This window comes from Rhinolophus ferrumequinum, chromosome 3 (assembly GCF_004115265.2).
Source record: "Rhinolophus ferrumequinum isolate MPI-CBG mRhiFer1 chromosome 3, mRhiFer1_v1.p, whole genome shotgun sequence".
In the NCBI taxonomy this organism is placed as follows: Eukaryota; Metazoa; Chordata; class Mammalia; order Chiroptera; family Rhinolophidae; genus Rhinolophus; species Rhinolophus ferrumequinum.
Window position 1 is genome coordinate 1,138,500 of NC_046286.1, and position 15,374 is coordinate 1,153,873.

At 44.7% G+C, this 15,374-nt stretch overlaps 1 protein-coding gene across 1 annotated transcript; it reads left to right on the forward strand.

Annotated features, from left to right (window-relative positions):
• The first annotated feature begins 275 nt into the window (after nucleotides 1-275).
• Nucleotides 276-1,940, forward strand: RPP21 (ribonuclease P/MRP subunit p21). Its single transcript, XM_033102625.1, has 5 exons — nucleotides 276-389; nucleotides 473-573; nucleotides 673-755; nucleotides 1,546-1,671; nucleotides 1,816-1,940. The coding sequence occupies exons 1-5, from the start codon at nucleotides 333-335 to the stop codon at nucleotides 1,896-1,898; spliced, it is 450 nt and encodes a 149-aa protein (XP_032958516.1). The 5' UTR covers nucleotides 276-332; the 3' UTR covers nucleotides 1,899-1,940.
• The last annotated feature ends 13,434 nt before the right edge of the window (nucleotides 1,941-15,374 follow it).

Consider the following 15,374-nt stretch of genomic DNA (forward strand, 5'->3'; position numbering starts at 1 on the left):
AACCAGTCTTTTGTCCTAAAAATGTTCAGCGGTTTAAGATCCTCTCTGTTCCACTAGTACCTCCAGTCTCTATCTAGTATAAATAGTCATGGGCTTGAGGAAGACTAGAAGGAAATCAAAATTTATAAAGGGACCCTGGACTTGAATTGCTGAAGGGGTGGGGGGAATGGGTTTACAAACAGGTGGGTCTGTGGGGCCGCTGGGTGGCGCCAGAGTAAGACCCACAGGCGAGGGCCTTGCGGGCCCAGGAACTACACTTCCCGGGAGGTCTTGCGCTGACGTGGGGGGCGGGGTCTGCGGGGTGTCGTTTGTGCGGCGCTTGCGTGGCCAAGATGGCAGGGCCGGTGAAGGACCGTGAAGCGTTCCAGAGGCTCAGCTTCCTGTACCAGGTGAGTCCGCGTAGGGGGCGTACCGGGGGTAAAGGAGGGAGGCTGCTGCCGCAGGCCCCCGCGTGACCGCAGTCCTCCCCTAGGCCGCCCACTGCGTCCTTGCACAGGACCCCGAGAACCAGGCGCTGGCGAGGTTCTACTGCCACACAGAGAGGACCATCGCGAAGCGGCTGGTCTTGAGGCGGTGAGAGGCGCGGAGCCTAGCGGAGGGCGAGGCAGGGGGTGGGCCGGCGGCGAGAGAGGAAGAGCAGGCGCTCAGACCACCTTCCCCCTCCACCCCCAGAGACCCCTCGGTGAAGAGGACCCTCTGTCGGGGCTGTTCTTCCCTCCTCATCCCAGGCCTGACCTGCACGCAGCGCCAGAGACGTGAGTGCTCCTGTGGGGGTGGGGTGATTGAGAAGCACTGGGGGCGGGGGGCGGGGGGCGGGGGTCGGGACCCCTTCCTCGCTTTAGGTGGGTGTCTGGTGGGACTTGCAGGAACCGGCTTTCTCCAGCTCTGAGGCAAGGTCTTAACGACATTTGTACAAACTAAGGTCTGGGCGGTAGAGAAATGGTGCCATAAGCGGCAACCTCGCCCTTGCGTAATTACAGGTGGCGTCGTGGAGGACTGATTCCCATCACCACTCATTTATGCAACAAAGATTTATTTTTTTTAAAGTGTCAAGTATTGTGCTACGTTCATTAATCTTATTGAAATTAGAGTCTGATGGGACTAAGATAGAAACAATTAAAATAGTGTAGAAAAGTACTTTAATTCGGGGGTAGAGTGCTAAATTACTTAGGCCAGTGCTGGCGGGACTCCTGATAAGAAGGCACAGGAGAAGAAGAAAACTCTAGCCATGTATACTGACTCTGACATGAGAGCTTGTGGCCCTGTCAAGAAAATGAGACTTTAGGGAGCTGGAGTTTGAGGTGCACAAGACGTGTGGCTAGAGAAAGAAACGGCAGATCTTAAAGAGTCTAATTAAGGAGTTTGGACTTTCTCTAAAAGAATACCAAGAAATTGATAGTTTCTGCAGGGGCCTGACACTGTCAGATTTGCATTCCAAGTGGGAAGGGGGTGGAATTCCTACTAGAAAGCAGTGGAGGCAAAACTGGGTGCAGGAGGCCTTTTTTCCTAATCCGAGGTACTCTCTTTTTCCCTCTTCCACCCCAGGCTGCAGGGGACAGCGCTGGACAGTACAGACCTGCCTAACATGCCAGCGCAGCCAACGGTTCCTCAACAATCCTGGGCATGTGCTCTGGGGAGACCGGCCTGAGGCCCAGCTTGGGAGCCAGGCAGGTGAGAGGTGGGGGACAAAAACGTGGGCTCTTCCAGGGGTAGGGGTGCTGGGGGACATAGAGCTGCAAAGGACACATAGGTGAATTCTGGGTTGGTGTGAGAGGTACCACAGTCTTCTAAAACTAATTCTGCTTATCTGTCCAGATCCCAAACCACCACAGCCCCCACCAAACACAGCCCACCTTCTTGAGGAGAAAATGGAGCCTCAAAGCTTCAGTCACCAGTGATGGATTCACCCTGTCTTCCAAATAAAGTTTAATTGTGTTTCACTTGGTGATTCTGTTCTGTATTTCAGCTCTTAATTCCATTTTCCTCTGTTTTTCTCTGTATTTCTCTCCCTGGCTAACCTCTCCTTTGTCCTTTGTCTTTATCATTCTTCCAGTCTCACATTCAGGGAGGTCTGATTTTCACAGACCACTTGGCCCCACTAAGCAGCCCCCATAGCTGGGTTCCTGACTCCAGTGCCCCTTCACCCTGCTTCTCAGTGTAGTCAATGCCACGTTTGGAACTGGGGCTCTTGGGTTGTCTGCAAGGGCCTGAGCTGCTTAGGGCGTGCATATTTAGGCAGCCCTGACTGTTGACTGAAGGTCTGGACAGACTGTTGATGCCACAGGTGTGTTTTTAGATGAGGAAAAGAAGTTTGGGGAATGGGGAAGGAGGGGCTTCAGATTCTCTAGTTCTTCTCCAGAGGTGGTCTTTTCCAGTCTCTGGGTTTTCTTCTATCAAATTCTAATAAGGGAAATTGTACAAACCCAGAGTAACCAGGTGCAAGGTGATATCCAAAGGACACTGACAGACATTGCACAAGTATGCTTTGTAGGTAAACCCTCAAGGTTTTCTTGTGAATTAGTAAACAACAAAAACTGTTCTCTTCAGTATTCCTAGAGAACTTACTCAAGGACAGAATTTCAGCCTGACATCTTTGCTGAGTGCCAGCTAATCAGTTCACCCTGAAAGAATACAAACAAAATTTACTGTTCCCAGAATGCAGTTTTCTTTCTTGCCTTTCTCTTATAAATCATGTGTTGCACTTATTGCTGCATAAAAATCACTCATAATGTGGCTTAAAACAATGATACATTATTTCCCCTGATTCTGTGGGCCAGGCTGTCCGAGGGCTTAGCTGGGTGGTTCTTCTGTTCCAAATAGCACACGTGGAGTCACTCTGCTGCATTTAGCTGGTGCCTGGTACCTGGTCTGGAAGACCCAGGAAGCTTCATTTTGTGTGTGTGGCCCCTCATCGCTTCTCCAAAGCCTTGCTGCACAGCTGGCTTAGATGTCGTCAGCATGGCTGTCTCAGGGTGGTTGGACTTCCTTCCAAGAAGACAGGCTCCAAGGCACAAGTGCTCATTAAGCCTTTTTCTCACCACATCAAAGCAGTGTGGCCAGGCCCAGATTCAACGTGAAAGGGCCTACACCAGAGCGTCCCCTGGTGACCACCATTGCAGCCGTTTACCATGTCCTTGTTTTGCCTTTGTCCCTGACTCAGTCTTCCATTTACTCCTTTACATGTCAGTAAATTATTCACATGGAAAATTATAAACAGTGTGTGAGTAACTTAAATATTTCTGAGTTATTCTTTAACAGTTTATTTCTGGAGGTAATGCCTACTTGGGCCAGTTGTACAGCCAACAGAAACCTGTGGCCCGAAAGTGCATCCCGTGCAGACCTGGACCTTTTTCGTCTTCAGCTCACCCCCTCGGCTGCACCCACAAATCTCATTACTGAGTTCGTTGGCTCTGGCACACCGAAGCCCATTCTTGGCCACGTTTGTTTTGAGTGTGATTGTGATTGCGCATGACACTGAGCATGCCCACAGCAGGATAGCAGTGAGGGAACTCTGAGTTCTGCTTTCATGGCTGAGTCATTAACTGACGTGTGGGACACCACAGGAACCAGGTCCCAGCCGGGAGGCACCCGAAACAAGTGGAATGTGGTTCACTTAGGAGTCTCTGTGGCTTCTGATCTGATTTGTTTGTGTCAGTATAGGTTCCTCTAAGTAGAGATCAGAACCCTCTTCCTCCTTCCAAAACTGTCCTTTTTCATGTTTACTTACGATGCGATAGTTGGCAATATATGCAAAAATGGATTTCCTGTAACAGGAAATCAAATCCCTAGAATGCAATAGTCACCTTTCTTTAATGTTACTAAACAATTTAGTAATTCAAAATTTGTGCCCTTTGGAACTCTAAATAAAATTAAATACGACAGAGAAGAAATTTGGGTCATTCCAAATAAATCAAGAAAACGATGTCTTTCAATAGCCTTAGAAACCAAGACTTAATCACTCCCCAAACCTTAGGTACATTTAGCACCTTTTCATACTGGTAAAAATGAGTGTCATCGTCAGGGAGAGCAAGAGAGAAAAGGATTAAGAGACCATCCTTCTGAATTCAGAAGGGAATTAGAAAATTACTTAGATTCTCAACAAGGGGAATAATAAATCTAGTTTTGTCTGCATCACATAGTTACTGTAACTATCAAATGAGATTATGGGGAGGAACCTTGAAAATGGTATTATAAGGCATTTTAATAAAGTGTAAGTAGTAACCATAATACTTTGTGAGTAAGAAGTAGCAAATAGAAAAGACAGGTCCTGGACATCAAGGAATCCAACTTACTGTCCTCACAATACATACTTGTAAAATGAAGCACTTTGACAATGTTCTTTTCCTGTAGACACTAACAGATGCAGTTATCCAATTTTCCACTAGATGTCAAAACGCCAGGGTTTCTTTTGGATTTCCATACACTTATTAAATATTTCCTTAGGGCTTATTCTGTGGTAGGACATTGCTCAGGACTTGGGGTATACATCAGTGAACAAAAGAGTTGGAGGGAAAACAAGCAAAAAACAATGTATAATAAGTTCCATATCACACAGGGATACGTGCAATGTAAAAAACCAGGAAGGTAAGGAAGCTGTGGGGAAGTTTCCAGTTTTAAACAGCAATCCAGGCAAGCTGCACTGAGAAGGTGACCACAGCAGGTTCTAAAGGTGCCTCTTCTGTGTCCTCTCAGACAAGCCCACAGAAGGCTACTTCCTGCAGGTACTTCCCATACATGATGACAAGTGCCTCTGCCCAAGGCTATTCCCTGAAAGCAGGAGCCATGCAGGGTAGGCCGAACGTTCCAGGGAATAGTGTCCATGGGAGCAACCCCAGACAGTGAAGGATAAGAGTTGGTGGAAAAATATTCCAGGTAATCCCTCAGGGTCTCCTTCAGCGTTGAGCCCTGGTCACACCAGTCCTTAGACATGCCCTTTACACACTTCCCTCCCTCCCGTTACCCTCTGCACTCCCTCATCATAATTCCTGGATGATCTTCCAGGTAAACTGCGTTTGCCCCAAACAAACTGAGACATTTGAAAAAAGACTTGAAGGAGGTAAGGGAGCTAGCCATGCAGATATCTGAGGACAACTTTCTGGGCAAAAGTAACAGCGAGGGCAAAGGTCCTGAAGTGGGAGCCCGCTCAGGGAGTTCCAGGGTCCGAAAGGAGGCCAGTGTGAGTGGGACAAAGTGAGCGAGGTGGAGATAAGCCATGCCAGGGATCTTTATTTAGGCCACCATAAGGAAATTGTTCATTGGGAGGCCATTGGAAATTTTTAGGCAGGAATGATGGCTTAACATTTTTAAAGGATCACGCTGTTCTTTTTTTAATTAATGTCAGGTGTACAGAAAACATGATTAGATATTTACACCCCTCACAAAGTAATAACCAAACCGTCTACTACCCGTCAGACATCATACGTAGCTATTACAGTACCGTTGACTACATTCCCTACACCGTACTTTATATCCTGTGACCCTATAACTATATAGACTAGATAGATAAATAATAGCTATAGATTTAATTATAGTTGACGTTCAATATTATTGTATATTAGTTTAAGATGTACAGCACAGTGGTTAGGCTTTCATATAATACATGAAGTATCCCCCCCAATAAGTACAGTGCCCATCGGACACTGTACATAGTCTTTACAACATTATTGATCATACTCCCCACACTGTATTTCGCATCCCCGTGACTAGTGATTATCAGTTTGTACTTTCTAATCCCTTCACCTTCTCCCCCATCCCCCAAGGCCCCTCCCATCTAGCAACCATCAGTTTTTTCTCCGTATCTATGAGTTTGTTTCTGTTTTGTTTGCTTATTTATTCTATTCTTTAGATTCCACATATAAGTGAGATCATATGGTATTTGTCTTTCTCAGTCTGACTTATTTCACTTAGTATAATATCTTCTAGGTCCAGCCATGTTGTTGCAAATGGTAAAATTTTATTCTTCTTTATGGTAGAGTAATACTCCATTGTATAAATGTACCACAATTTCTTTATCCAATCATCTATTAATAGGCATCTTGGCTATTGTGAATAGTGCTACAGGAAACATAGGGGTGCACATATATTTTTGAATTAGTGTTTTGGATTTCTTTGGATAAATACCCAGGAGCGGAATTGCTGGGTCATAAGTTTGTTCTATTTTTAATTTTTTGAGGAACCTCCATACTGTTTTCCATAATGGCTGCACCAATTTGCAATCCCACCAACAGTGGGGTTCTCTTTTCTCCACATCCTTGCCAGCATTGAGGATAGCCATTCTAACTGGGGTGAGGTGGTGTGAGGACAGAGCCCCAGAGAGCAGTTTCCAGGCTCTTGGCCTCACGTGGAGGGGTGCTGGCTCAGGTAGTAGATGGCCATCAGCTGTGGCTACTTGGCCGTCAGCTGTAACCAGTGAGCCACTGGCCACTAATATAACTGCTGTGGCTACACTAGCAAAAATGGGGGCTAGCAAGAAGATGGTGGCTGGTGGGCGCGGACTGCAGTTAGCACAGCGGAGTGCGGGTTGCGGATTGCGGAGAAGTGGACGGCAGGTTGCGGATGGTGTGGCTCCTGCTTCCTGTGACTGCAACCCAGCCGCCCCAAGACTATAGTGGTATGACTCCCCCATCTATGGCTCCGTGGGTGTTCCTTTTTGGCCTTCTGCGTTCTTATGTGGGGAGCGGGAGCAGAGACCCCACAGGACACCCCGCACGACAGGTGATATCTCATTATGGTTTTTATTTGCCTTTCTCTCATGATTAGTGACATTGAGCATCTTTTCATATGTCTATTGGCTAGCTGTATGTCCTCTTTGGTGTAATGTCTATTCAGGTCCTCTGCCCATTTTTAAATCAGATTTTTTTTTGGTGTTAAGTTGTATGAGTTCCTCATATTTTGGATGATAACCCTTTATCAGATGTATCACTGGCAACTATCTTCTCCCATTCAGTAGGATGTCTTTTTCATTTTGTTGCTGGTTTCCTTTGCTGTGCAAAATCTTTTTAGTTTGATGTAGTTCCGTTTGTTTATTTTTTCTTTTGTTTCCCTTGCCTGAGAAGATTATACACACACACACACACACACACACACACACACACACACACACACACCAGGGGTACCAAAAATGTGTACAAGTGGATACTTTGGTCAACGTTACTCAAGCAGTTGTTCGCCATAATCAGAAGTGTCTGGACGCTGATGATGGTAACCACTTTGAGCACCTCTTGTAGTTGCAGAAGTCAAATGTGACTTGTATTCATCTTTTGTTATTGATATATATTGAATATTACAATACTCAATGGGACGTCCCATAAATTCTCTCTCTGTTAAACTTTCTCTCTGTAATGTTAATGGCATAAGTATTCTTAACATATATCCTCTGATAATGATAGTCGAAGACTCAGAAAAGTTCCATGATATACCAAGTTCACTGCAAAGGCAGGACTAGAACCCAAGCTTTTCTAAATTAAATTTATTGGGATGACATTGGTTAATAAAATTGTACAGGTTTCAAGTCTACAATTTTATAATACATCATCTGTATATTGTACTGTGTGTTCACCACCCAAAGTCAAATCTCCTTCCATCACCATATATTTGACTCCCTTTTCCTTCTTCTACCATGTCCCCTCCTTCCTTTACCTCTGGTAACCACTAAACTGTGGTCTGTGTCTATGAGTTTTTGTTTGTCTTGTCATTTGTTGCTTTCAGTTTTATATCCCACATACGAGTGAAGTCACGTGGTTCTCAACTTTTTCTGACTTATTTCGCTTAGCATGATAATATCAAGATACATTGATGTTGTCACAAAAAGCAGTATTTCATCCTTTCTTATGGCCGAGTAGTATTCCATTGTGTATATATAGCACATCTTTATCCATTCATCTATCAAAGATCACTTTGGTTGTTTCCATGTCTTGGCAACCGTAAATAATGCTATAATGAACATAGATGTACATATATCTTTACAGATAAATGTTTTCAGATTTATGGGGTAGATACCCAGAAGAGGAATTGCTGGGTCATGTGGTAATTCTATTCTTTATTTTTTGAGGAACCTCCATAATGTTTTCCATAGGGACTGTACCAATTTATATTCTTACCAACAGTGTATGAGGGTCCCTTTTTCTCCACAACCTCTCCCACACTTGTTATTACTTGTCTTATTGATAATAGCCATTCTAACAGATGTGAAGTGGTATATCATTGTGGTTTTGATTTGCATTTTCCTAATAGCTAGTGAAGTAGAGCATTTTTTCACATATCTGTTGGCCATTTGTATGACTTCTTGGGAGAAGTGTCTGTTAAGGTCCTCTCCCCATTTTTTAAATTGGGTTGTTTGTTTTGTTGTTGTTGAGTTGTATGAGTCCTTTATATATTTTGGGTACTAGCCCCTTATTGGAGGTGTTGTTTGTAAATATCTTCTCCCATTCAATTGGTTCCCTGTTTGTTTTGTTGATGGTTTCTTTTGCTGTGCAGAAGCTTTTTCGTTTGGTATAGACCCATTCACTGATTTTTACTTTTACTTACCTTGCCTTTGAGGTCAAATTCATAAAATCCTCTCTAAGACCAAGTTCCATAAATTTAGTCCTTATATTTTCTTCTATGCATTTTATTGTATCAGCTCTTATATTTAGGTCTTTGATCTATTTTTAGCTAATTTTGGTACATGGTGACAAATAGCAGTCTGGTTACATTCTTTTGCATGTGGCTTTCCAATTCTCCCAGCACCATTTATTGAAGAGGCTTTCTTTTCTCCATTGTATGTTTTTGGTTCCTTTGTCGAAAATTATCTGCCCATACATATATGGGTTCTCTTTATTTCTGGGTTCTCAACTGTGTTCCGTTGGTCTATGTGTCTGCTTTTCTGTGTGCTGTTTTTATTGTTGTTGCTTTGTAGTATAATTTGAAGTCAGGGAGTGTGATACCTCCAGCATTGTTCTTTTTTCTCAGGATTACTTTGGCTATTCGCGGTCTTTTGTGGTTTTATACAAATCTGATAAGAACCCAAGCTTCCTTACTCTAAGGAATATTGTATCTGTGTTTACATTGACTGAAAAGGTGAGACCCTCCCTGCTAATTTCAAAACTAATAACTAAAACAACCTAGTTTTATAGATTTCTTCATGTTAACCAGAATATCTTATCTATTATTCGTACTACTGAATGGCCCTATTCCCAAGAAGGTGGAGCCCTAGCAGGTTAGGCTCACGCCTCAGTCCATATCACAAATTAATAAACGGAATTTGGAGATGCTATTCTGGCTTAGAAGGAAATTAGTAATTAAGCATGGTATTAGTTGCTAGAGCTGCCATAACAAAATACCACAAACTTGATGGTTTAAAGAACAGAAATTTATTGTCTCATAGTTCTGGAGGCTGGAAGTCCATACGCAGGGTGTCAGTAGACTGGTTCCTGTGGAAGGCAGCGGATGAAGGATCTGTCGTGGGCTCTCTCCTGGCTTGCAGATGACTGTGTTAGCCCCGTCTCTTCACAGATCCGCCCTCTGTATGCTTCGGGTCCAAATTTCCTGTTTTTATAAGCACACCAGTCCTATCGTATTAGATCCACCCTAATGAGCTCATTTTAACTTGATTCCCTTTATAAAGAACCTATATAGATGATATATTCCAGAGTTGTACACTTGAAACCTATGCAACTTTACTAACATTGTCACCTCAATAAACTTAATTTACAAAAAGAACCTATCCACAAATAAGTTCACAATATCAGGTATTGGGGGTTAGTACTTCAACATATGGATTTGGGGTGGGGGAAGGGAAGGGCATGATTGAACTATAACAGGCACGAAAGGGTTTAGAGCAATGTGAGTAGTTCTCAGGAATGCAGTGATGTATGAAGCTTAATGCTGCCAGTGCTGTGCTGCTTGCAGATTCTTGGCTGCCGTCAGCTGCCTGCCTCTCCTCAGGAAACGGCTGCCTCCGTTACCTGCCTGGGTCCCAAACTATCTACTCGGGATGAAGGAGATTTTCCCAGACAGGTCTCCAATCTGGCCATAACCGACAGCTTTCATTTGTAAACAAGGCGGCTGCAGACTGCGCCACAGTTTCTGGCCTTCTGGATGAGGGATTCTTGTGCATCTCACCCCCCAGTATAGCAGCCCCACCTGGGCTCTTCAGTGAGTCACATAGCCTCACTGTTCTGATGCTTCAGCCCATTCCAGCGTGGGCACCAAGCTAGGCCACACCACAGGCTCTGCTCCTGCTTTGAGAAGAGGCCATAATAATGGTTTCAGTTTAGGGTTGCTTTCACTTTGTCTTCTGAAGCAGCAAATAAGCATTGCAAACGCTGTACCTGAGAAAAAGAAGCAAAGATGGGAGCCTCAGCCTCGTTGGTGAGATAACCCCAAGGTCAGAGGGAATCAGAACTGTGGGCAACCTCTCTGCCTTTAGTAAGGTCAGAGGTGTCATCACCCAGAAACAACTTATACCCGTATGAAGGAATAATCTGTCACCCCACTGGCTGGGCCACCTTGCTCTACTGTACAGGCTCTGTTCTTTAACTTTCTTGGGGTGCCAGCACTGCCAGTCTCTACTAACACTCATCCCCACGCAGAGATACCTGGAATTTCTCTTTGTCACTGGGAGCCTTTTGGAGGGGGCTGGCCAGTGGTCTACCACAGACAGGCACACAGAGTGGCTTTATCCAGGGCAGCAAACCACTCTTGTACATCATGTAGTGTGCACTCACTCATCTGAAGGACATCTTCTTAATACAGTCTCTGTAAACAACCATTTCCAGCCCTCCCACTGCTGCTGACTGTGGTACCAACAGCTCATGTTTGTTGGTCTGTTACAGGTAAACGTTAAGCTTTGTGAGAGTCTGGATGGTGTGACTGAGTTTTCCAGAGCCCCACGACCCCAGACACCTGAAGCCCTGCAGAGAGGAAAGATCAGACGCTGCACCAGTCAACCCACCCAGCTGCAGCCAACCCGTCCAGCTGCAGCCAACCCGTCCAGCTGCAGCCAACCTGTCCTGCTGCAGCCAACCTGTCCTGCTGCAGTCATGCCACCAAGCTGCAGTCACCCCACCAAGCTGCAGCCATAGGCTTTGCAGAAAGACTGGCCTTCCCTCCTCAAATAATTATGAAACTGGACAAAATGTCTGCAGCAGTTGTTACCAGACTTTGGACAACAGGCAGCCAAGGACTACAATCCTTGAGAGAAGGAATATCTGAGGTAGGCCCCACAGTGCCCCAGCCTTCTGCCTTAGGACAATTTCCTGTCCATGGCACTGGGTGGGAGAAGAGTGTGTATGGCAGTTCTGCTGAGCCAAAGAGGCAGAGACCATAATTCGGGCCTGCTGAAGTGGCCGGAACTTTCAAGGTACAGAGAGGAGAAGAGTGCAGGGACGGGGTGACAGAAGCCTGTGGGAGATACCCCTGGATCCTAGGCCAAGGCCTGGGCTGCTGCAGGGCTGAGCAACACGTTACCAGGGGTCACATTGGTGGGGCACACTGGAGCTCCAGCCCGGCAGAACACAGACCTTGCTGAAAACCCCGGGTTTGCAAACGAGACACCAGACAGTCCCCACCTTTGAGTGAGGATCCTGCCCTAGAGTAAGAGCTGAAAATCAAGGTTCAACATGGTCAAGCTCAGCTCAGCTGCCAGGGAAGTAACTACCAGCCAGAAGAAAACTTTCTTTAAAGGAAGACAACACAAACCAGTGTTAAGTACTGTTTTTGATCTCCTAGTTGTAATTATCCTGTAGTAAAATGTGTTGTTTTCCTCTCCCAGCATCTACTACCCCACCTATTGGTAACATGATCCTTATTTTTCCTCTCCCTCACTAGCAATCCGTGTGTTTTCCTTCAACTTACCTAAACCTGACTCTAGAAGTGGGCAAGTGACCCAGGCCGGTGCAGCCAGAGCCTCAGACTCCCCTGCCCGACCTGATCCATATGGCACAGGTGGTGCCCAGGCTCCAGGGAAAGCAGCAAGGCTTGTGACGGGGACTTGCCACAGAGATAACGTACAACAGTAGGTAGCTCCCAAACAAGCTCTCGAATGACCAAAGAATCAGGGGTGGGGCTACACCACCAGGAGCAATGACGAGTCACAGTGGGACTGTCCCAGAGAGCACCCCCAACTGCCACCAGTGTGGGCCCAAACACAGCAGGCCGCTCCGCTGATGCTGGGCAGTGCCCAGGAGAGGCGGGGCACCCCACTGAGTCCTGCCAAAGGGAAGCTTCCGGCGGACGTCTGCTTCCTCACTGCACTGCCTCCCGAGTCTAGGCCCAGCAGGCCTGCCTGGGCGGACTCAGGATGTGTGTCTGTCCTCCAGTGTCGGGAAGGTTTGGCTTCTGATGCAGGAAGGGGAGGGAGACTCATAATATGGGAAAAGCCCCCAAATAAGAAGGTTGATGGTGTAGAAACTGGGCAGCTACAAAGCATGTCATGTATCCTGTACCAGCAGTTCTTGAAGTATACTACTAACTGCGAGAGTCCGCCAAATCTCGTTTTCATCCTTACACTGAGATTTTAGGTGTTTGCTTTTTCCCTGTGTTGACGTGCACTGATGGTGCAGAAGCCATGGTGGGTAAACTGCGGTGCCTTAGATGAAGCAAGGCAGTGACACCAATCTGTATTTTTCACTGTCACATGCAGAGTGGGGTGGGGGAGCCAGTTCCTCTTAAGAATGTATCTGTAAAGCAGTAAAAGTTCTGAACTGGATTAAGCCTTGACCCCGAGCGTTTTAGAGCATGTTTACATTCTGAGGGACACCTTTGGAAGTGGCTGTGCAGCATGCCCAAGTGCAGTGTCGGGGAAGGATGGTCTCTAGGACAAGCAGTGTGTGACTATTTGAGCTGCGAGCTGAACTAGTGGCTTTTCTCATGGAACACTCTTCATACTTGAAACAATGATCAAAACAATCATAAGCTATGGTTATTCTGGCTTGATTTTTTTGCCAACATTTACTAAAAAAATGAATGAACTGAGACTGTCTGTTCAGAGAAAACAACCAACAGTATTTGTTGCTATTGATAAATTCAAGCTCTTATAGGAAAATTCGAATTTTGAAAAGTTGTAACTGCCTTTATTAGTTCCTTATTGCTGCTCTAATAAATGCCACAAACTTAGTACCTCAAAACAATACAAATGTGTTATCTTACACTTCCGGAGCTCAGATGCCAAGATGGGTGTCATTAGGCTAAAATCCAGGTGTCAGTGGAGCTGCATTCCTTCTCGAGACTCTGAGGGAGAATCATTTCCTTGCCTTTTCCAGCTTCTAAAGGCCATCTGTATTCCCTGGTTTAATCTCCCTTACTCCATCTTCAAAGCCAGCAGCCAAGCATCTTCCACTCAATGTCAATACTTTCTCTCTCTCTCTCTCTCTCTCTCTCTCTCTCTCTCTCTCTCTCTCTCTCTCTCTCTCTCTCTCTCTCTCTCTCTCATAAAGACACTTGGGATTACATTGGGCCCACCAGATAATCCAGGATAGTCTCTTCTTTAATTACAATGCAAAGATCCTTTTGCCACCCAACATACAGTTTCCAGGAATTAGGACATGGACATCTCTGGGGGTCACTATTCTGCCTACCACACCACCATGGTGAGCTCAACAGTTTCCCAGTACTCACAACTTTTTCTAATGAGATTGATAGTGATTTTTTTTTTTAAGATTTTATTGGGGAAGGGGAACAGGACTTTATTGGGGAACAGTGTGTACTTCCAGGCCTTTTCTCCCAAGTCAAGTTGTTGTCCTTTCAGTCTTAGTTGTGGAGGGTGCCGTTCAGCTTCAAGTTGTTGTCCTTTCAGTCTTAGTTGTGGAGGCCGCAGCTCAGCTCCAGGTCCAGTTGCCATTTTCTAGTTGCAGGGGGCACAGCCCACCATCCCTTGCGGGAGTCGAACTGGCAACCTTGTGGTTGAGAGGACACACTCCAACCAACTGAGCCATCCGGGAAGCAGCTCAGCTCAAGGTGCCGTGTTCAATCTTAGTTGCAGGGGGCGGAGCCCACCATCCCTTGCGGGATTCGAGGAGTTGAACCGGCATCCTTGTGGTTGAGAGCCCACTAGCCCATGTGGGAATCGAACCGGCAGCCTTCAGAGTTAGGAGCATGGAGCTCTAACCGCCTGAGCCACTGGGCCGGCCCGATAGTGATTTTTAATGAATGTAATTCTTTATATTGTATGAAATGTGTCAATATTTGGTATATCTGCCTAACTCTGTGAACCAAAATTTTCAAATGACCAGTGATGAAATTACAAAATTATGAATGGACAAAAGAGCTACTTGAAGTACAAGATAGAGTGGTGAATTTTTAGTAACATTTTCCCCAATATTTAACAGTTATGGTGTGCACAATGGAAAACAGAAAACACCAGAAGCAAAGATCACAGATGAGCCATAGTTACAAGTAGTTTACAGGTTGGCGGGTCCTTCTAGGCCTTGTGTGTGTATACTTACAAATAACTAAGCATACATTCTTATGTGTTGAGACATATGTATCATACTTTTTCACATATCATGAATTCAGAGTCCCAATGCCTTAAGTATTTTATCAGCAAGAATACAATATACTACCTCAATCAAGAAAAAAATGTAATCCTATCTTTCACAGAGACAAAAATTCCATAACAGATAAAAATGACCTATTGACAAAGATGTTGACAGAATTAAAATTAAAATTCAGTGCCATTCCATCGTCTATGGCTGAGGTGGCCCAGCTCATGTCCACCAAATGTCACCTTCTTGGTCCCTCAGGCCCTCTGTGATGATGGTGTGGCAGATTACCGAGACCTAAAAAGAGGAGGGTGTATAAGCTGTGCCCCTCCGGATACCACCGCTTTCTCCACAGGAACTTGATTTTAACATGACAGTGTAGTAAAATTCATTGATAAGATTTTGGATTCCACTTTCCAACCAACATTTATGAAGTTGTCACATGTTGAGTTGTGGTGTATGATCACAAATGTCCATAATTATTTAGAAAAGCTATAAAAATACTCCTTTATTAAACTACATATATAAATGAAACCAGATTTCTTTCATATACTTCAAGCATATATTGCAATAGATTGAATGCAGTAATATTGCAATAGATTGAATGCAGCTGATATGAGAATCCACCTGTCTTCTATTTAGCTAGACATTAAGAAGATTTGAAAAAATGTAAAACAAGGCCACTCTTTTTCACTAAATTTTTGTTTTGAAAACTATGGTTGTTTTTCATAGAAATAGGTTATGCTAACAAAAATAAGTTTATTTTTAATAAATTAATAGATACCTATATATTTTTTTTAATTTCTGATACAGTAAATATCAATAGCTATAACCTACATAAAGAAAAGTTTTTCATAGCTTCAATAAGTTTTGAGAGTGTAAAAGGGATCAACATTGGAGAACTGTTGATCTATT

Coding starts and splice junctions, on each gene's coding strand:
- RPP21 (XM_033102625.1), top strand. CDS start 333: ATGGCAGGGCCGGTGAAGGACCGTGAAGCGTTCCAGAGGCTCAGCTTC. Junction 390..472: donor GGCTCAGCTTCCTGTACCAG/GTGAGTCCGCGT, acceptor GTCCTCCCCTAG/GCCGCCCACTGCGTCCTTGC. Junction 574..672: donor AAGCGGCTGGTCTTGAGGCG/GTGAGAGGCGCG, acceptor CTCCACCCCCAG/AGACCCCTCGGTGAAGAGGA.